General features: G+C 38.5%; 1 protein-coding gene across 7 annotated transcripts in view; it reads right to left on the bottom strand.

Annotated features, from left to right (window-relative positions):
• The window catches only part of CNTNAP4 (contactin associated protein family member 4), a 263,350-nt gene that overhangs the window by 1,963 nt on the left and 237,963 nt on the right, over positions 1-23,424 (bottom strand). For 5 of the 7 annotated variants that reach the window (XM_059903575.1, XM_059903578.1, XM_059903579.1 and 2 more), the window contains 6 exons: positions 19,314-19,553; positions 17,665-17,889; positions 16,232-16,365; positions 15,304-15,391; positions 4,495-4,713; positions 4,092-4,163 (listed from right to left, as the gene is read on the bottom strand). In XM_059903575.1, the coding sequence (XP_059759558.1) occupies positions 4,092-4,163; positions 4,495-4,713; positions 15,304-15,391; positions 16,232-16,365; positions 17,665-17,889; positions 19,314-19,553 (978 nt within the window). The remainder of the gene's footprint in view (positions 1-4,091; positions 4,164-4,494; positions 4,714-15,303; positions 15,392-16,231; positions 16,366-17,664; positions 17,890-19,313; positions 19,554-23,424) is intronic. The other 2 variants (XM_059903577.1, XM_059903581.1) reach the window with 2 other exon arrangements.

Genomic DNA, 23,424 nt, shown 5'->3' with positions numbered 1-23,424 from the left:
CTTAGCATGAATTAAGGCAAGGCCACCAAACTTGAAAAGTGGTCACTGAATTCATAAAGCAGAAAGCAGGCATTGCACTACCAGATTCATTTAAGAATATCCTTGATGAAGCACTAAAAATTACGCATTTTACCAAATCGTGACCTTTGGCAGTAAGTCTTTCTAACATTTTGTGTGATGACATGGGAAGTATTTGTAAAGTACTTCTACTGCAGTGTGAAGTATGATGGTTGTCTCCAGTTAGAATGCTAGCGTGAACATCTGAGTTGAGTTGTGAACTGAACTAGCTGCTTTTTCCTTTAAAGAACACTGTTTTTACTTGAAAGGATGACTGACAGATAAACTATGGTTGTTTTAACTGGGATATCTGGCAGACATTTTCTTTAAAATGAAGTAAATCTGTCACTTCAAGAAAAACAGGGCTTCCCTGGGGCGCAGTGGTTAAGAATCTGCCTGCCAATGCAGGGGACACGGGCTCGAGCCCTGGTCCGGGAAGATCCCACCTGCTGCAGAACAACTAAGCCCATGTGCCACAACTACTGAGCCTGCACTCCAGAGCCCGCGAACCACAGCTACTGAGCCTGTGTGCCACAGCTGTTGAGGCCCATGTGCCTGGAGCCCATGCTCTGGGGGGGGGGGGGGGCACCGCAATGAGGGGGTCCCCGCACTGCAGTGGGGACTGGCCCCCACTCGCAAGCCCATGCACAGCAATGAAGACCCAATGCAGCCAAAAATAAATAAATAAAATTTTAAAAATTTATTAAAAAGAAAAGAAAAACAACTGACAATGTAGGATGCCAATGATAAAAGCCAAGTTTTCAAATGAAAAATACAATTTGGAAAACTGTTGTCTGTCACCATGAGTTTGAGAGTCCCCTTGTACTTAGACTCTTCTGATGAAATCAGTGGAGGTACTAATATAGTGTTTTCAGGCGAAAATAGGTACAATGAAAACAGTGATGCGGATGGAGTCTCATATCGTAAAACAAGGACTCTTCATCCTAGTTTAAATTAGGTATAAACAACTCTAACAAATCCAACTGAAGCCAGAACTTTGAAGGTCCTCATCAGTCACAATGGATTCCACAGCACATGATCTGACAGGCAGATTCACTACAGCCAATCATAATACTGCCAGGGGCTAAGCCGATTTTTGGCGAGGTCAGCCTTATCTGAGAGGGACAGCAATTCCTTGCTGATAGATCCAACATAAACCTGGTAACTAAATTCTGTACTGTACTTGAAATCTGAAGAATTTACTAATGCATATGATCTTTCATAATTGGTCATATTAATAAAGAATAATTTAAATCAGAATATCCATTTGATGTTATATATTTTGCCTCTCATCTTAGAAAACTAATCAGTTGAGTTGCTATAACTACTTCTATTGTCTGGTTATAGGCCTCTAGTTTAAAGAAAGAGATTCTGAACAATTTCAGCATGGAAAGCTGATGAAGTAGATACAGAGGGCAGGCTACTGCAGGCCCAGGCAGGACATCCAGACAGTCAAAATCACAGGTGGACTCTGGAAATGGTTTGCTTCATGCATGTGATTTCCCTTTTAACTGGAGACAGTGTTATGTCAGGGTTTGTCATGTCCACGAAAAATCTTGATCTAACCTGTTATACAAAAAAAAAAAAAAAAAAAAAGGAAGAAAGGAAAAAGGATACTCTAAATGACATATGGCCATCTACAGCACTCTGTGACACTGCCATCTGAAGCTCTGGGTGAATGTGTTTTTTTGAGGAAATTATGTAGCTTTCTGTCTAAATCTGAGCATTCATATCTGTGTATTCTGGCCAGAAACCCTCTACAGTGTCTGAGTCACCAGTTTTAAATATCTTATTAAATCAATTTTCCCATCTCACACTATTTATTTATTTACTGTTTGCAACTGAAGAAAAAGATTACCTAAAATGTAAAACATGGGGGAATTAGCCAATTGGAAACTACTTAAATGGATTAATTATTGTTACACAGTGGGTGCAATTTATGAGTAACGAGAAAACAAATGAAGAACTCTACCACAACGCTAGCAGATGGAGCAACACGCTAGAGAATGGAATTCTGTGATTTAGCCAAGAAACTGCGCGTGACCCCAGGAGAGGCCTCCCGGGCTTAGATGGCCACGATCAGCTGCTCTGATCCTGAAGCTCAGTCTGCAGTGATCAAAAGCAGACACTCCTGGATCTGTAGACCCTGGCGAGACCCCGAGCAGCAAATCTTCCATAATTCTTGCTCTGCTCTGTGCATTTGAGTCAAGTGAGAATTTCACAGGTCACCTATTAGTTGTTTCCATTGTATGTTCCATTCCAACACACAATGACTTACAAACAATATTCTAAAGATTAAATACTTGCTGTAACATTAGCTTGACTATACAATAACTATTTATATCTAAATCTGTATATTTATCTCCCTGTATCCTTACTATATATCTATACTAATTAAATGCACAGAAAAAGTACCATTATGAGACTGAGACAATTTGTTTGACTAGAATCCCAACAATTTGCAATGTTGAGCACATTTTAAATGCTATAACTTCAAATGAGTTTTTACCATGGATTGTATTAATACTATATTGATATATTTATTTTAGACACGCAGTTATTAACTACTCTTCTAACAGGGTTTTAGTTTTTGTTTTTCATTTGTTACATAACTAAATGAGGAACCTATTTTATGCATCTTTAATTTATACCTCATTAATTTGATAAAAAGTAAAGCAACTGAAAAAGCAATGGGGATGTTAATATTCTCACAAAGATTTGACCAGTACTCTTCTCTGTCTAAATAAAATTCTAAGTTCTTAAAGGAAGTCAGTGTCTACATGAGTAAGGGTGTAAAAATAGAACCAAATGAATCAGGTATAAAGCCCACTTAAGTTGCTCAAGTATACGACTAATCACGTTACCTGGCAATATATTGATAATAAAATAATTGTTTACTTTTTATGTCCATATCATATGCAGAGTATGGAGGAAAGGTGAGCCACTTAACATTTCAATAATCTGATTAATAACATTCTTAAGACCATTAATCAAGAAGGAAAAGGTTTATGTAGGGGGTTGGTTTTGAATAAATTATGTCTCAGAGAATATGCTGCTTTACTGCCAGGAAGATATATTTAAAATTTTTTGTGTTAATTTTGCAATTTAAAATAAGTATTGGGACTTCCCTGGTGGCGCAGTGGTTAAGAATCAGCCTGCCAATGCAGGAGACACGGGTTCGATCCCTGGTCCGGGAAGATCCCACGTGCCGTGGAGCAACTAAGCCCGTGTGCCACAACTACTGAGCCTGTGCTCTAGAGCCCGTGAGCCACATCTACTGAGACCTCGTGCCACAACTACTGAAGCCTGTGTGCCTAGAGCCCGTGCTCCGCAACAAGAGAAGCCACCGCAATGAGAAGCCCGCACACTGCAACAGAGTAGCCCCCATTCGCCGCAACTAGAGAAAGCCCGCGTGCAGCAATGAAGACCCAACACAGCCAAAAATAAATAAATAAAATAAATAAATTAAAAAAAAAAATAAAGTAAGTATGAACCACCCTTATTCCATTAGTTTTGTATTTGATAAAATGCAAATAAAAATGTCATATTCATTGAGAGGAGCATCTAAACCATGGAAATATCCACCTTTATTAAGCATTAAGGCAACATTAAATATATGCTCCTAATGTTAATCTCAGGTTTTTCCTACTTCTTACATAAACCCTTGCAGAAGCAGTGATGTGTCCAAGAAGGCAAAAAATGACACTTCCTCAAATACAGTCAGAACACCCTAGGGAATGTAGATGGCCATTATCAAGCTAAATGATATTCATTAGTACACAGTTTAACAACTATTCTTTGAGTGTGATGTTTCAGTGAATTATCAATTATTTACACTGAAACTCTCCAAGGGAGCTGGGAATTCAGGATGACTCTGTAAGACAATCCAGTACAAATAATAAAGCACCCCACTGACCTCAGGATTGACTGCCTAACTCTTGGGCCATGTGTAGATTCTGCACAGACAGCTTCTCTAGTGCTAACTACCCCATCATTAGCAATGATAGGAAGAGCTCGCTCATGCTTTCTACTACCTCCAATTACTGCAGAGTCACTCTTGATTGTGTTAGTGACGGGTTTTCTGTCATCTCTTGTTCCAGAATGATCTGCAGTTAAAGGACAGAAAAGGGGGGAGAGGGGGATATCGGTGAGTAAAAAGAAGAAATTTTTAAAAATTCATAAACTTTTTAAACCAGAACAGAATTATAGAGGTCAACGTGGGATGTCTGCAATTTTAACCTTAAGCAATGCCCACATGCAATGGTCCACATGAATAAAGAACTGAGAATCTAGGAAAGAAATGGGAAAGGACTGAAAATTAAACAAAACCAATTTCAAGAAACCATCTCGAGAACATAGAGTCGCAGCATTAAAAGATTTTAATATCCAAAGGACAAGCTGTGTTTGTGACTGGGTAAAGGAAGAGCCATACGCCACCTGCAAAGGAGTGTGTCCTCTCCCTTGATGTGGCATCAGTGCCGGCCTGGGCCACACAGCTGGACTCCGTCACGTGTCCTGAGATGGTGATGGGGGCTGGGCGGCTGTGGTGCAGAGCGGCCTTCAGGGGGACCACGTGGCTGACCTGCACAGCAGAGAGACAGCCCAGGAAGCCCTGTGCACCTGCCAGCGCCGTCTCCTGGTCCACATCACTGTGTTCTGTGAAGCCAAAGAAACACCGCAGTATTGACGACAGTGAAGGTGCAAACGGGCAATGCCACAGTGGAATATTCCAAGTCTTGACAACTCAACAGCAATACATACACAGCTGTTAAATTCCTTTTGCTTTTGTCTTTATTACAAGAGATCCATTCAATCTTTCCACAACTACTGGTGAGACATCCCAGGTTAATAAAGACAAGTTTTTAAGTATGGCTAATTAAATATACTGAGAGCTCTCTGGAAATAATTAAAGTCTCTAAAAGAATGGGTCAGATAATGAACTGATCAGGGTTCTTGCAAGATGTTATCATGTTAGAGATTGTATCTCAAAAGCTTTTAGAGACTCTTAATTCTTCACGTACAGCAGTGAAAACTTTCATACCTCACTGACTTTTCTCCCTGTTTCACTATCCACCTATTGCTCAGACTGAGATATGTGTGTGCCCCCTATACATAGATAACCCCTCCCCCCATTTTAATGAGCATTTAGTTAATATGGAACTATTGTGGGACAGAGATTGGTTTGAGTGTCAAAATATTAATTCATAATTTTACAGGGAAGAAGATACTTCATGCTTGGCAAGCATGAAATCTAAACAAGGGGTATTAATTGTAGACTTTTAACGTTCAAATGTTATCAGACTACGATGCACCCACCCATCCTATATGATCATAAAGCAGCAAGACTACTTTCCCCTGTGCTGCACATACCGGGACACCAACATTTGCATTTTGGTCTCTTCAAAAACTAATATAATAAATATTGTATTTATTGAATGCTTATTATATGGTAGGCACTATTCTAAGGGATTTGCATGCTTGTGTTTAAACCTTACAGTAGCCATGAGTATCCTATTCTAGTCACACAGACAAGACCCTTTAGGTTCAGAATTTTAGTGATTCGCCTGAGGTTACTCAGCTGTTGGCATTGTGCACTGGACTCCAGGCCTGTTGGACTGCAAAATCATAAGCTTCTTTTGTTTATAATTGACACATTCTTTCTTTCACTCCACTTATATCTTCTGCGGTACATTTTTTTTTTTTTTTTTTTTTTGGCTTGAGATCTATTCTTGAAATGACTCTGGGCAACTCCGTTCTGATTGAGGCTGTCTTGTTATATCAATGTTTTTGAAGAACACTTCCTTCTGCCCCATTTTCATTCACGCTTTATATCTTTAATAAAAATACTGATTAGATGTTTAGCATCATGAATATCACACTCTAAAAAATCTGAAAATTAGAGAGATTACATCACTTTCCTGTTGTGCTGGGGGATATGGTATTCAGATCCAGGTATCCTAGCTCTGGAGCCTATGTTCTTACCATTAGGCTGTCCTGCCTCGTTGCACAAAGAGCCCTGAGAGGCTATCACTCTGCTGCTCCGTGAGCGCACAGGGAACCCTCAACACCCAGCACCACGCGGTTACACGGGAGGCGCTTCATCAATGTGTATAAACCAAAGAACTAACTTAGTCCCACCACACAGCACTCACTCATTTGAATGGATGGAGATACATTCAAATATACATATTTTTAGAAAAAGACAGCATTCTTGCTTTGTAGTTTTTTGGTTTATTTTATTTTTTTACTTTAACAAGAAATAAAAAGGAATATACTTTAATAGCAACATAATCAGAACAGTGCTTTTCATATTTCCTCCACAAGATTAAAATCTTGAATAAAATTTCTATAGACCTTAAAAAAAAATCTTACCTTTTGAACAACAACAAAAAGAGTAAATAGATAAAATTCACTTCTTTGGTAAAAATCTGATATGAGGCAACTTTTTAAAACCCTACACCTTTAAACTGAAAGTATTTACCTATTATAAAATATTGTAGAAAAAAGCTTTAAATTGTAAAACTTAAACTAGTCTGTCAATTAATATTTGTTTTAAGAGCTAAATATACAGGCAACACATTCCCTGCTGTTTGAGCATCTTACATCCTAGCAGGGGAGACGGACAATAAACATGAAACAGGAATGGATGAAAATTCTGGAGACTGATAATGCTATGAAGAAATAAATTAGAAAATGTGATGGAGTGTATCTGGAACAGAAATTTATCTTGATGGATTAGGGGATTTTTTTGTGTGTCTGTTTTAAGGATGACTCTGCCCAGCCCTATTCTCTTAATCACCTGTAGACGTCACTCCAGCATCTTCTGGCTCTATCACTTCTTTCTTAAACTTTGTAAGATTCCCTGTGATTTAGGAATTTTTGTCAGATTGTCCCTGCTGTTTATCTTCTCTCATCTCTTATGCATAGACCACGGTGGCCCCTTTTAATCTGCAGACACAAGGTTTTTCTTCAGCTTGGAAAATTTCATATGCTGTGCAAGCAACTGTTTCACTTTCATCCTTTTTATCCTTCTGGACTGCCGAGTATTCACGTTGGGTCTCCTCTGCATATTCTCGAACTGCTTTTAATCTCCCTCCTGATTTCTATCTTTTTAGGACTTGCTTTTGTGTGGGTCAAGTGCGTCACTCACTGGCTCTTCCAGGGGATGATTTCAAGTATCCACAAAGATCATTCTTTTTTAGTCTGGAAAAATCATACTTTTAGCTCCTCTAGGTCTTTTTGTTGCTTTGTTAGAATTTCCTTACAATGCTCTTACTCAATTTCATTCAGGATGGGCTCTGTCTCCTTGAATAGCTTAATTCTGGTTGTTTTGGTTTCTCTCCCACTTGATTGCTGTTGAATCAAGGGTTGTATATAGGGCTGTTTTTCTCATCTGCTAGTTGATTCTCTGTCACTGCCTTCCTTAGGTGGTTGACGCCCAGAGAAGGTAGAGAGCGCAGCAGCTGTCCTTGTCAGTGAAGCTGCCATCCAAATGCCCACCCAACCTCAGGAGAGAGAGGACATGGTCCAAATTTCAGGATTCAGGAAATCCTCACATTTCAGGTCATTCTCTCCTCGGCAAAGAGGGAACACAGAAGCACTGAGTTTTCAATGCTGCCCTTTCCCCACTGGGTCCAGGGCTCTCTGCAAGCCAAGCATTTTCCAGGATCCACACAATTCAGGGTCTCCCTTAAGACTCTTCTAGGCTGGTCCCCAGACTCCCTTCCAACCAGAAGCAGGGAGTCTCACAACACTGTCTCACTGGCATCCCCCAGGCATGACCCCTGGCCGCGCTAGACCGTCAACTCCCTTGTTTCAGGAAAGTCAATGGGTCGGAACTAGAATCTGGAGAGAAAGGGAACTATGGGACTTTGCATCCATCTTCCCAGAGTTGAGTCCAGATGAAGTCAACAGCTATATTAAGTTGCTTATAAGCAGTACATAGTATCAGAGAGCTGCACTGACAACCGTGTTCATAAAGCCAGTGAACAAAAACATTTATCTTTCCTATTATCTGACTCCTGAAATGCCAACAACATGTAAGGGTTAGAACAGGACAGGTGGGGGAATTGTAGATAAATGCCTCTTACTTCATTGAAATCCTGATAAGACTATTATGTTTGGGATGTTTCCGGTTAGAAAAATTCTTAACTGACTCAGATTTTGCAGGTGGTCTTGTCTGTTAAAAAGGTAGCCTCAAGTGTATCTTCCAACCAAGGGAATGGTTTCTGCTTTTGCAAAGAAATCTACCAAAAGTTCTACAAGAAAATAGAGTAACAAGAAAGTAAAATTCGTATGAAGCGCCTTTCTATTTATTACCCAGAGAGAGGACTGTTTCTGGAAAGGATATGAAGTAAATGAAGAACAATTAAAACAAGAAGTGCTTCATGAAACTTCTTGTGGCTGTCAAAACAACAACAACAAAGATAAACAAAACAAATAACTCAAAAGAAACCTAAGTAGTTTGGCCATACCTATGGAAAAGGGGCCACCTTAAAAAAGGATCTCAATACCTTTAATCCATAAAGATAAAGAAAGCTTGCCAGAAAATGGTGCAATGAATCAGAAGAGCAGTGCTAATATCCAGCAGGACATTTTTACCATCATAGGCAATTACAACAAGGATTCAACAACAACAAAAGTTGGTGGAAAAGTCAAATGGCAGAGCAGACAGCAAATACTGTGTGGATAAAGGAGCAGTTTTTTTTTATAAACAGTATTTATTTGCCAACCAAGCCTGCTGCTCTGAGATACAACCTTGAGAACCTGATTAATGTACAAACTATTTATAGTGAGGCATCTCGGGGTAACCTGAGCTTCTCTTTTGCTTTCAGCATGACCTGTGTCATCTGAAGTGTCAATTGACTGGACATTTACAAAATCACAGTGTCCTTAAGTAACTGAATTAAACTTTCTTATGTACCCTTTGGCTTTGAAGCAGGTTTTACATAAAATGTCCCTGAGATTGAAGTCCGTTCCTGAAGCTCTTCTGAGGAGATGCCGTCGACATCCTCTTCCCTCTGACCACATACTTTATTTACATCTGGCCTAGATCTCCACTGCAGAAATCTGAGTTAATTCCTGGCTCTGCAGCCTCAGAAGAGATAAATGATCCCGATGTGGTCACTGCCTTTAAATATACCAAAGCTACTGCTCACAATGAGTGAAAACATCTTCAGGCTTTTAGAAAACTCTTCTAACATAAAAAACAATCTGTAAACACAACTCAGAACTTAATCTAAAGAGTTTTGGATAAACAAAGCAAATGAAATGCAGCCTATTAATTAGGGAGGAATATGAACCCAGTTTATCTGATGCAACCTGGCTCTTCCCACCATGATGTACCCACCGATTTTTGCTGTCAGTGTTCTTGCACCATTACATACCTGACATAAAAAAGTAATAAATAGTCGTAAACTTCACTCAGCCTCTGAATAGTAATTTTCAGTCATTTTGTAATAGGTTAAATTATATCACTTTTCAAAATGTGGGCACATTTGCTATGAGAGGCTTTATGCAATTTCAAGAGTATGCAATGATCTTAATTGAGATTTTTTTTTTCATGTGGTGGAATTGTGACCCAATAAAAGCTTAATGAATTAGCAAAACAACTTTATACCTGCATACCTCCTTTGATTAATTACATAATTACATCGTAGAGAGATGTCTCTTTATATAATCTTTGAGTAAATAGGTCTCTTAAAGGAGCCGATTGAGGAATCATTCACTTTGGCCTCAGTACTTAACACATTTTGAACATGCTTAACAAAGAAATGACATCAGGCTGCCTGCGTCTTCAGAAGGAAGAATAGAAAGAGAGGAATTGCTTTCTCTCTGTCCTCCAGTACTCATTTCTACGAATGAGAATGGACTGTAGGAACACTTTTTGGCTTCAATCATCGTTAACAAGCATTACTGGCAGCTATCAAGCAAGGAGGATAATTTATAGGTAACAATATCTTACTCTGATGACATGGAAACCATCACTAACCCTCTTTTATACTTAACAGACAACACGAGCAGAATTCACATTTCACTGTCTTTCTTCTGACTAGTGCTATAGACCATCATTAGGCTGGCCGGTCCAGTATCTCTTTGCCGTGGCTGTGCCCTCTCTCCACCCCAAAGGTCCTGTATCCGTACCTCCTGTCAATTCCATCCTCTCTCTCTCATCCATCAATGCCTGGTCTTTAATAAATTCACGCACACAATAATGTAAGTCCCTGATCATGGCTTTATTTTTTACTTATTCCTGGTGCAGGTACATTTTTTTTTTTTTTAATAATAATAGTTTTTGTTTTTGTTTTTTAAGTATTTGTTTTATTTATTTATTTATTTATGGCTGTGTTGGGTCTTCGTTTCTGTGTGAGGGCTTTCTCCAGCTGTGGCAAGCGGGGGCCACTCTTCATCGCGGTGCGCGGGCCTCTCACTATCGCGGCCTCTCTTGCTGCGGAGCACAGGCTCCCGACGCACAGGCTCAGCAACTGTGGCTCACAGGCCCAGCTGCTCCGCGGCACGCGGGATCCTCCCAGACCAGGGCTCGAACCCGCGTCCCCTGCATTGGCAGGCAGATTCCCAACCACTGCGCCACCAGGGAAGCCCAAGGTGCAGGTACATTTTAAAGCACGTCAGTAATCAAAGAAATAAACAATTGCTTTCTCCTTTTTATTTTAGAAATTATTTGAGTTTTATCATTGTATGAAGGCTTCTAGATTGTGACAGCTGATAAATATATAATTTGGGATTTGTGACTTTGGCTTTTATCATTTAGCATTTTTTGCAGTGTAAGTTGAGCTCTGTTTTACGATGTTTGACGGCCAAGTGAAAGTGATGCAGGTGACATCCTTGTCAAAGGCGTACACTTGCCCGTCCCACCTGGAGCGTGTACTCATGATTATATGTGCCTCTGACAAAATCCCACTGTCTACCTTATCATTTGCTCCATAATTAAAATCAGATAATATGCTTCAGCCTCATGAGTGCTCTTTGCTTTTGGAACATGACACTTCTGATCGATGCTCAGGTATCACGATGAGGAGAAAAGCTGTTTTTAAGTTTCTAGGTATGGCCAATTCAAAATGATACAGCTGACTGTCTGGAAACAATTAAAGCTGCCACAAGGATGAAGTCATGCTAAGTACTGAAGATGGTCTATGACATTTTAATTATTAAAATATTCAAAAATCAACCTGATGAATACAAAAAAGTGATTTTAAGTAGATGCCTTACTTTTCTTGCTCTAAACTATACTTCTCTTTTAAAACGTGCTTTTAAAATAACGCCTCCATTATCTTAAGAGACGTTTCACAATATATTTACAAAATTGCAGTGCCCTTAGGTTACCTGGCTCATGTTTTTTCCTCACGTCTGGGCTCTTAAGTGAGTTTTACATGAACGGTTCCTGACACATTGAGATTGTTCTCAAAGCTCTTCATTGGAGACTGAGTAGATGTCCTTTCCTAGCTGACTACAGACTTTATTTACATCTGGGCTAAACCTCCACTGCACTAATCTGAGTGTACTCCCTGGCTCTATGGCCTCAGAAGAGAGAAATGATCCTTAATGGTCATCAGTCACCTCTAACATACAAAAGCTACTACTCAGGATGAGTGAAAATAATCACCCAGCTTCTACTCAAATAAATCATAAAACGATTCTAACATACAAAAGTATCCAGATGCAGAATCCAAAGTTTAATTTTATAGTGAATTTTAAATATGAAAAGCAAATTTAATGTACTTTATTGAATACAGGAGTATCTAAATTGAGCTGCTTGGCAAACAGCTGGATCATCTCACCCCGGCTCCCAACTACTAATGACTATTAATGCCAAAGTTATTGAGTCTTTAAATATTTTAAGTGTAGTAGGGAGTTAGAGATGGTTTCCCTGTCATCATAGTACAGCTTGATATTATTTCTAAAATTTACCCTCCTTTTCAACATCTGCTAGTAATGTTGATTAATAGTGACAATAATCCAAAATTATTCCCATGATTCTTCCTAAGTTTAAGAAATGAGTACTGGAGAAAAGTGAAAGAGAGGAAGAATTTCCTTTATATCTGGGTTTCCATCTAAAATGGCAGTGGGGGCTTCCCTGGTGGGGCAGTGGTTGAGAATCCGCCTGCCAACACAGGGGACACAGGTTCGAGCCCTGGTCTGGGAAGATCCCACATGCCGCGGAGCGACTGGGCCCGTGAGCCACAACTACTGAGCCTGTGCGTCTGGAGCCTGTGCTCCGCAACAAGAGAGGCCGCGATAGTGAGAGGCCCACGCACCGCGATGAAGAGTGGCCCCCGCTTGCCACAACTAGAGAGAGACCTCGCACAGAAACGAAGACCCAACACAGCCAAAAATAAAATAAATAAATTTATAAAATGGCAGTGGATGGTCATATCCTTAAGTCTTTGGTTGAAAATAGGCAAATTATAACTCCAAAAAAAAAAACGGGTCAATGGTTTTTTCTGCTCCCTTAAAAGAAATATTCAGAAATTATAAAACGAAACAAGTATTTAATTTTTTTTTTTTTTTGGCTGTGCTGCTCGGCTTGTGGGATCTTAGTTCCCTGACCAGGGATTGAACCCGGGGCCCAGCAGTGAAAGTGCCGAGTCCTAACCACTGAACCGCCAGGGAAGTCCCACAGTATTTTAATTTATTTTAATTTGGAGGATAATTTGGAACTATTTTTTCCCAAGCAACATAGGGTACATTACACTCAATTAGATACACAGGAACATTTTGTATAGTGATTATCTGTATGCCCACTAACCATAAATTCTGTGAGGGCAGATGCACTGTCTGCCTTGCTGAGTGGCATTCTCTGTGTACACAACCGGTGATCACAAAGTATGTGCTAAATGAACAAGGGAGCCAAACAGACTTACAAAAATGAAAAACATAGTTGATAAGTGTGGGCACATGAGAATGTGCCTTGCAGACCTCCAACTAGATGAGAGGAATTGACCAAGGGCCCCAGCTGCTGGGCTCTGAAATCCATCCTCTTACTTGGGCCAGTGCCTTGCTTCCCATGGGCTGTTCCCAGCCAAGAGCTGATCATAGCAGGGACTCTAAGGCAGACCCATCCTTGGAAACATGGGACTCCTCTGATGGATGACAGACTCATGGGCTCCCCAAAGACTGTTTAACCTTTGTTGACTGCACGGAAGTCTAGGATGCTTCTGTCTAACTTTCCCTCCCTCTCTCCTTCGCTTGAAGGCAGAGCTGCATGGCATCTGACGGCTCTGCCAGTCTTGGCAAGCTCTCTCCCCACGTTCTCTTTCACAAGTGTCCCCTTAATAAAATCCTCACGTGGTTAATTTTGTCTTGGCAATGGCTTCTTGGAGGACCCCGACTAACATAATAAGAAACTTCAAGATTGAGTAACTCTCTGGAAAACTACTAGTTCCATTTTAGCATCAATTTTGCTATAAATTAACATACCATATTACAACATAATAATATAGTACATAACATTTTGTTGTAAATTCATATACCACACCACACGACCATAAATTATTAGTCTCCTTTGAATTACAAATGATTTGAATGTAATATTAGTCCTTGGTCAAGATCCACACCTTAGGCACGTACCAAATAAACTCTTACTTTTGAACTTTAATCTTAATTTTCAGCATGAGTGATATGCATTTTAATAATACTCTGTTCTTGAATGAAAACATTAACATCTTTAATTCCTTATTAATCTGCGATATTCATTATAAAAAGGGAAACAAATATTTATATAATGAATGCTATTATTCTACTGTTTGATTAATATAATCCTCCTCATAAAATGCAGATCAGTTTCCCAATTGTTTTATAGTATATTTGACTTATTTCTATTCACACAAAATATTTTCATCAGCAACTCTGGCATTAAATTTGAACATGTTATTTCTTCACAAATATGATTTTATCAACATTATGCATAATTGTTAGAATTTTCTATCTTGTATTTTACATTTTTATGTAAAATGCCTCCTCTCAGACCTTGCTAGACTGAGGAGCTCTTGAAATCGGGATTTGCTATAATTATCTGATTTTTTAATTACTGTAGTTGAATTTATGTAACTTATACTATGAAACTCACTTGGGATATTCCAATTAAGCTTCCAAATATCCAAGAAGTACTTTGCACATATTTTTTATCTCTAAAAAGATAAAAATGATTTGGAAGAACAATGCAATTGATATTTCCCCTGCTTGTTTGGAGAATAAGAGCGTACAATACTGGTGCTTATCATAGTACTAGAAAGCCTATAAGTATTTACAAACTTAACTATTAACCTTCTCAAGGGCCAATATTTTGATCATTCACCCATAGGTTTGATCAAACATTCTCAAGATTCTGAGATTATGTACAGGGAATGCAAGAAATGATATATCAAGGTATAAGTAACTGAAAAGGTCAAAAAAATAAAAGATTCCATTTATTATCTTGGACAAAATATTCGAGGTTAGTGTCAAATATCAAACTAGGAATGAGAACCAGACTACAGAAAGTCTCCCACCCCCACTTTTATAACTAAAAAGAAAATCCCTTTTAAAATGTACTGCCCCTCTTTCCATTTAGTCCTTGCTGGCAAGTGTAAAAAAAGCGTACATATTTTGATGTTAAAATGGCAAGAGTATGTTTCTACTTCAGTGCTATTATCAGAAGTAACTAGTGGATAGAAATAAGAATTATAAGGCACTTAGATAGACACTGGGTTATACGTCATTGGGTTCTAGCAGGAGTGGCTGGCCACTGCATCGCAACAAGGCAAACAGGATCCAGGCCACAACCTAAAGCATATTCACTAAGCAGCAGAAAAGCAATTGCTTTCTCCTCCGTTTTTTTTTAGATCTAATCCTAGTTTTATCATTAGATAATGGTTTATATATTTGGCAGCTGACTGATACACAGCCTGTTATTTCTACTTCTATTTGATATTCTTGAAGTGTGAGGGCAATACCGTGTTTCATTATGCTGGACTGACGCATGGCACACGCCAGAGTGGCATAACTATCAAAGTAACATGCTTGCTCATCTTGCAAAATGTCCCTACTCACGATTACATATACCCCTGAGAAAGTACAGCTTCTGCCTTGATTATCATTCACTTCAGAAATGAAATTACGCAAGAGATTTCTTTTGGCATGATGAATTTGTATGTGGCGTGTGTGTGTGTGTGTGTGACTCTGGCATATGACTCTTCTGGTCCATGTTTATGCATCATGATTAGGCGAAAGGCCATTCCTTTTACTTACCTAGAATCCTGCCCAGTACAAGGGATCTGACCGCACTGAGTTCTGTACCTGATGCAAGGTGGACTTGTCTCCTCGCTTTCTCGTCAATCTACAAAATTGTTCCATGAGATGCAAACATCCAAACGGATGCCATGGTTGAGAAGAGGCAGGAAGCAAAGGAAGACAAAAGAAAATGATAAAATAGGCAAGAGTTAATATGGCCCCAAAGATTTAGGAAAACGAAGTTTAAAGAGTTAGCCATTTATACAGGTGAATATTATTTTCTAAACTATTTCTATGCACCCTCAGATACCAGTGCACCCCACCTTCTATCCCCTTATATCACTCTATTTTTCTCCACTGTATAAGAAAGCCAAAATGGGGAAAACCAACAAAAAGATACAAGCTATTCTCATCTTGATATTTTTACTTAGCTGGGTATTTTCACTTGAGTCATTCAGCTAAGAAATTTTCCTCTATCTAGAGGGCTGAAACATTAGTGCTTTTCTTCAAAAGCTGGTAGAGTGAATAATTCAACTTTCTCTGCTGTAATTCACATCATTTTAAAATTTATTCTGATATTGCAATCATTAATTTCTGTGCTAGAATTATGGTTGCATGTACACCCATCTGAAGTAAACTGGTTTCATTAGAGTAGCAATGGTCCTACCAGTAGCATATTATGCTAAACTAGAAAGCATTTCCCTCCTGAGTAAAGCAAAACAAATAGGAAAGTTTGGCAATTTTAAGTATCAAATATTAATAATATTTTGGACAGAATCTTATTGCTTAAAAAACCTGAACACGTCTGATGGTCTATGATCTATGCAAAAGCAGCAACTGAAAGGATGTCTTTGTTTAATCTATCCATTATCCAATTTCTGCTGTAGGTGCTTCTTGCTGGGGAGCATAATTTTAACCATTGCTTCTGCTGCATTTTCTCTATTACCTCCACAAAGACCACTGCTTCTTCTCTGTTAATCTTTATGTGGTGAAGCTGCCCATCAGCCATGTTTTTGAAATCAAAGTTAACAACATCGGGCTCTTGATATCTATTTAGCTTGTACCTGATCTGCAAACTTCCTAAAGTAGGGGGAAAAAGTTATATTTTAGTAAAAATTGTATTTTAAAAACTACTTAAAAAAACTCAAGAATCCTTTTTTGTTATTTATTAATTTCTGGGGGAAAATCCACAGTAGTTCATTTGGATGTACACTTTCCTCATAATCCCTAGAAGTCAGTTTCCATGTGAAAGTGCACTATTTTCAAAATCAAGAGCAAATATGCTGCGAATAAGCAGGCTTTTTCTTGCAAAATTTTGATTTGTCAAATATGTGATTAAGCATTTGCAAATCTCTGTACTAGCCTCTAACTTAAAAAAATAAGATTTCGTATATTATGAAGTGCCAAACTACTGTGGAATATTGCAATAACGTTGTTTCTATAATCTCATCTTTCAAAAAAAATATATCTACCATTCCTGAAATGCAACTGATGAATGGAATGATTATAAGCAAACACTACTCACTTAATTGCCTGCAAAGATGTCAATAAATTTACTTCACAGGATATCTTCCAGTTTAACAGAGAAAATGTCGTAATATATATAGATAAGCTTCAAGCTCAAAATGTATACAGTGAGGAGAAATATACTTATTGAACAATATTATTTTTATTTTGATATTCAGTGCCCTTGGGCCATATTTGATTTAGTTGAAATAATATATTCACATGTTTGTATGTTCATTTGTTTTCCTCACCCAGAGGATTTACTCATAAAATTTTTATCTCTAATCCAGATAAAGGGAAGAGAATAATAACAGTAAGTGGTTTTCTGTAGCACACACGTCCTAAGCCACATACCATTACCCTGCGTCGACGTACTAGCATTTCCCATGACTACTTTATTGCCGACAATCAGAACCAACAGGTTATTTTGTGGACGTTTTCTTATACATAATGCTAGTTTGTTAACATTCTCTCAAAACTTCTCTACTTTGATTCAAAGGAAATTATTTGTTATGTACAAATAGGCATCCTATTTCAAAATGAACCACAAAACTGATACTGATATTCACATGGAATAGGAAAGTGATCCAAGCAATGATAAAATATAATAAATATTTTATCTACATAAATTAAAAATTCACACTGATTGTGTTAAATTACCAAAATTATAAAGTGATAAAGGCATTTTAAGTATTTTAAATAATCCTTTTAGATTGAGTTGATAGGACAGTACCGAAAAAACAAAACTGAATACACAGGACAGGCACACTTTTCTTCCTGTTTGTAGTTTGAGGAGTGGGAGCATGAGAAGGATTCATATCGTTCCTGACCTAGTGTTCTAACCCAGTTTTCTCTCGTCTGAACAGCACTCACCATTTTTGGCAATGATAACGGAAAGGTATTCTTTATAAAAGGAGTTGACGTAGAGCAGCAAGCTCGGGGTCCGTGTGGTGCGGAAGCTAAACTTGATCGTTTCCCTGCTTAGCCTCATGTCACCGTGAAATGAAGCCGCGTGGGAGCTGGAATTTTTACTTAGGGAGTAATTTTCTTGAAAATTGTAAATCACAGATGAGCCAGATCCAAAATAGGCAGAAATCTCTGAAATGATATGCACATTTTACGTTAAAAAATTTAAGAAACAAGGATGTTGTCTCAGTTATACTGATACTTTTTAAATTAAAAAAATAACTATCCAAACTTTTAGAAATCATTTTACTTACACGAGATTAATATCCTAAATTCACACATAAACACACACACACCCCAAATATATTTGTATAAAAGTGAAGAAGGTGGTGGGAGAGGTAACTAGCTCGGGATCCCAGAACTCTGCTTTCCCCCATTACTATACAGGGCACTTGTTGAACGTGAGCTTCAGACGATGCTCACGGATAATGTAGCAACATCTCCACTCCCTCAGAGCTTTAGGTTTTTGTCTGTTTATTATTTTTACTATCTATAGATACACATTTTAGATACTGCATAACATGTGGATGCAGAATAATATTCCCGATTACACTTAGCAAGATGAACTGGAAATCATTTAGATTCAGAAAATAAAGACATCCTCTTATAAAGACATGAGGATGCAAAGACAGGTCTTAGTTCTAACTTTAAACGTGAGAAGCATAGAACGGTAGCAGCAGTGATTGATTACCACAGGTTGATTTTAAACGATAACTTATTCCTGATAAAAAGTAGATGACTCGAAGAGTGCACTTTGGCCAACTTTCCATTAAATAATCTCAAATGCTTTCATTGCAAATCAGGGACTGCTTCAATTTGCAGCCAGTTTTCGTTAGTAAAGGTTCAGTAGCCCAGAAACACTTAAATAAAGCAACTGAATTAAACCGGTTGACATTTTTCTATGAGGAACTACAGCAAACGTTTGTCTATTCACGGAAGTCTGTTCAGAACGCTGAGTACTACACTCAGCTCGTTCCTTCTTCCATGACACGGATCAGTGAACAAGACCAGCTGAAAAAGAGTCCGCTGTTTCACTTCACCAACAGACAGTAGACATTTCACAGAGCAAAACGCCCGAGCATCTCTATTTTGTTACACATCAATATTGAATGCAAACGTTATTTATATTCCTGGAAATAATATTTGTTTGGTAAAACAACAAAGCTTCCTAAATGTCTTTGCATTGTTGACCATCTTCAAAAATAGCAATAATGCTTTTAATGATTTGAAAAATGAGAACTGCCCATGGGACTGGTTGTTGACACCCATATTACTTAAGAGCATTAGCTGTAGATAGAAAAGTGCAGACTGAGCAGCCAACACTCTACAACACCTAGAGGCGAGATTAGAGGGTTTATCATCAATAAACACAGTGTTTTAAGAACCGCGGTAAATATTTAAGTAATGAAATGCCATTGGCATAAAATAGGCAATTTGCCAAAAAAAATTCAGAAATGGAAATACTTTTGTTTCAAATAGCTACAGAGATAAAGAACTGCAGGAGGTTTTATTCACGTTGGATTGTCTTGCTGCTGGGGCACCCGCGTCACACTCACCATCTGAGCAGAACGGCCCTGCGAATGCAGAGGAGGTGCAGTCACAGGCGAACCCGCTGGGCTTTTCCCTGCACTTCCCGCCGTTGTGGCACAACCTCCCGTAGCTGCTGCAGTGCCCTCCGCAGCCCGGCTCCACTCCGGGAGTCACCTTGGCTCTTTCTTCCAGGTCCAGGGCCATTCCGTTCAACTGCAGAGACCGAATGCATCCCAGAAAGCCCCTCTGTCGGGTGGCTGTTCCACCTAAAAGGGAAATACTGCAAATGCAAACACGTTCCTAGGTGTTTTGTTCAGGATTTTAAGACCAAACAAAACTGAGGCCTCACGGAGGGCGGCCAAAATCATGACCTTAACAGAGAACCGCTGGAGTCTGAAGAGCCAATATACTTTTAGAAGCACGATTTGTGACAAAATAGAAGAATTCAAAAAGATAAAAGATAAAACATTGATTCATTTTTTTCCCCAAAGGTTGAATTTGTTATAGATTTGTTTTCTAAAAGGGTGTTATTAAACTTTAAATTGGAGACTTTTTTTTATCAGTCTCTTTATTTTAAAGAACAACTTAAAGGCTCTTTCATTCAAAATAACAGTGCTATGCATTGATATTCTTATGTAGAAACTAATCTTTTTCTTGCAATTTTAAATAAGCATATATTTGTGGGTAAGTGTGGTTTGTCCTTCACATTGAAACCTGATCCTGATGCCGGGACAGTTTTAATTTAGTGAGAACTATGAAGGAATCCTTGAGTTTTTCTAACTTGACTGTGCGTTGATGTGCTCTTTTGGTTGTTATCTTTTCATCAAAAACACACAGCATCAGATTGAGCACCAGAGTATTTGCTTCTGTCAGGCATATTTCCCAGTGGATTTTTTCTAAGTGTTCGACCAGTGTTCATTGTTTTAAGCTTGAAAAGATTCTCAACGAAATCGGGAAAGGGGATTAATGAGGACACACAGTGGTGTAACATTTATTGAATAATATATAACAACATGTATTTACCAAGTCACCCTTGAAGAGGTTTACAGTGTTTGGGTAGAATCAGACCCTGCTATTCTAAGGCAGAGGTTCTCAAACGTTAAGGAATATGAGTACTACATGGAAAGGCTTCTTAAAATACAGGGTCAGGGGCTTGTCCCAAGAAATACTGATTGTGTGGGCCAGAAAAAAAGGCTGTGAATCTAAACGGTCAACAAGCACACAGGTGAACCTGATTCAGACAGTCACTTAAAGCACTATCTTAATGGGAATGTAAGCTCTGGGTGCACTTGCACATACATTGGTGCCCAGGAATACCATAAATTAGTGCTCAGCATTTGAAGTAGGAATATAGTGTCCTAATCTAAATAATCTGGGCAATTTACCCAGAGACAGTTAGGTGGTCTTGGGGCCTCTGAAAAGGAGCTTCATCTTTGAACACACAATGCTGCCTCACCTCCAGGATCCTATACCTGCTCTGTACCTGTTCTCTCTTCCCAGAACATGTTAACTCTCCCTACCCCCCCAACCCTCCCACTTCATTTAGCTAGTTCCTAATCTAGCCTCATTTACCTAAGGTCTCCTATTCTCAGATTAAACAGGTTTTCTGGTTTTGTTTTTTTGTTTATTTTTTTTGTATTTCAGAACCAAAATTTGGCCAGAAAGACGCTAAATAAGTCTTTGTCATCATCTAGCAAGCTTTACTTTTGTACAATTTTCCTTGTATATTATCAGTGTATCTCCATCAAAATACACATTCAATAAGGGCTGTTTCAATCACACTATATCCCCAGAACAAAGAACAGTGCCTGACACATAATAGCTGTGCAATAACTATGTATAATTATAACTAATTATCAATTAATACTGATCATAATTAATTATTAATTCTCAACTAATTTACTGCTAATAAATAATTAACACACTCATTCACTAAACCGATTGTACCTTAGGAGTAGGAGATGGGAACTTGGTGCTTCAAAAGTTGAAGAGAGGTACAGCCTTTCCTCACAGGGATGTTTGGGTCCCTGGGACTGAGATTGTCGATAGAACTCAATGAATATTTCTGAATAAATTAATTCTATGTTTTTGGATAATGAAACACCATGAAGAGGACAATAAAAGAATTTCTGAGAATTCTGAACTCATGGTACTAATGCTATTTAGTCATATATTTCAAATGACTGTATCTAAATATCTGTATTCAAATGGCTTCAGTTGACATAATTTGTGCCTTTTCAATGAAGAATATGAAAGTTTTAAGGGTGTGGGTCATATTTTCTATTTATAAATCCAGATCAAGTATGGTATGGAGCCAAACATCTTACAATTCCAGTTTATGTGGGCAAGGAAGAGAGGAGTTGCTTTTATCCCAGAGTTTCAGAATTGCTGACACAATTGTTTCATCCTGCCTACATTTACTCAATCTCCTGCCATTCTTGAAGTCTCTCTTCTCCCCTTACCTTGAGGACATCTTTTCTCTTCCTTCCACTTCAAAGCTGCTGCTAACTCAACTCAGTAAGAATGTCTAGGGCTCGGTCAAGTTTGTGACAGAGATTCTTTCAGCATCCTTACTGGAGTTTTCTTTCCTGGGAAAGTAAGGCAGCCTGCAGCCTTGGTTTTAGCTTTGGCCCAGGCACTCTTTGGAGGAGGGCCAAATGCTGTGAAATCTGGATTAGAGGTGTATTCCTGGTGTATTTCACTGACTTCATGTTACAGTATTTTAAATCACAGTGTAGAGTTTATAGTACACAGTAACATTAAATCATGGCCTGTTATGCATTTGTCACTCTGAAACATCTATAGTCTCTCTGATTTAGGGGTTTGTCTCAGTCTACCAGTGACATAATAATAACTAAATAACCCAGAGTCCAACAACTGAATAATCCATTTTCATTGGTTCCAATTCATTCATTCTTGTTTGTTTTCTGCTGTTTTGTTTCAGATGGATGAGGAGCTAGAGGCATAGAAAAGTCCAGGGACTAGCCCATGGGCATAGCTGAGAAATTTTAGAATAAACACATTTAGTCAGAGGCAGAGTTAAGACTAAAATGTACAGTTGGCCTTTCGCTACAAGGACGCCCCTTTCCTCTCCACGTAAGAATATGGTCAAAGAAGAAAACTTCCATTTTCTTCTCCTCAGATAACTTTTGGTTTGAATGGCATTTCAGTTCTGCAAGCTTCACTTAGCAGCTCTTTCCTGGACACTGTCTGACATTGGAGGTACAGAGTTATACGCAACAAATCGTGGTCTCAGAGATCTCATAGTCTAGTAATGGATTTAGACAGAGAGACGTGAGCACAACATGATGTCAGTGGCAGAAATAGATACCCCGTGGAGAGGAAGGTCAGAGGATGGGGATAGTAACAGGTGAAAATACACATGTACACATGTGAGATATATGCCTAAATAGCATTCGTAATAGTGAGACGAAAATCAACACAGTTTTGTAAACAGGACTTAATGCTGTACTTTTAAAGAGTTAATGCTTGCCTAATCAAACAGTTTTAAACTACATTTTTAAATTACCAAGAAAATGTAATGTCTAATTAGATATAAACATTTGCAGCACACATGTACTGAGGATTCTTACTTTACCATTAGGTTTCAAGTTAATAACCTTTTATTTTAAGATGTAACTGTTCAGGAAAACACGACTAATGTAAATAGGATTGGGCTTGAAAGCTTAATTAAAGATTCCAATGACTTTTCCAGGTTAGAGTATGTCCAATTAAAATGAGTTGCAGTTTGATTAATTGATTCTGGATGTTTCTGCTGAGTTATTGTGTTTGGAACTGCCTTCCAATTAATTTTCTATCAATTTACCTGCCATATTGTATCAGATATAATGGATTCCGTAACTTCACAAACACTGAGTATTCTGTGAAACAAATACCCAACGTTTCTATGTGGATGAATATAACTGAATCTGTTCCCTTACATAACAGTATTGGGATACTGCACCTAGATAAGTGCGCAAGGTGCTGAGTAGAGACTGAGGCCAATCCCTTTATCACATTCCACACTCTCAGGAAGTTAGACTAAGTGACAGATGCTATTGTCACAGAGTACAAGCTGGCTCTTTCCTATGCCAATTTTCCACTACTTTTGTGGCAGGAAGACCTTTCATTTTTTAA

The sequence above is a fragment of the Balaenoptera ricei genome, chromosome 19, assembly GCF_028023285.1.
Source record: "Balaenoptera ricei isolate mBalRic1 chromosome 19, mBalRic1.hap2, whole genome shotgun sequence".
Lineage (NCBI taxonomy): Eukaryota > Metazoa > Chordata > Mammalia > Artiodactyla > Balaenopteridae > Balaenoptera > Balaenoptera ricei.
Note: the sequence above shows the minus strand (reverse complement) of the source record. Positions and strands in the feature narration are given on the sequence as shown.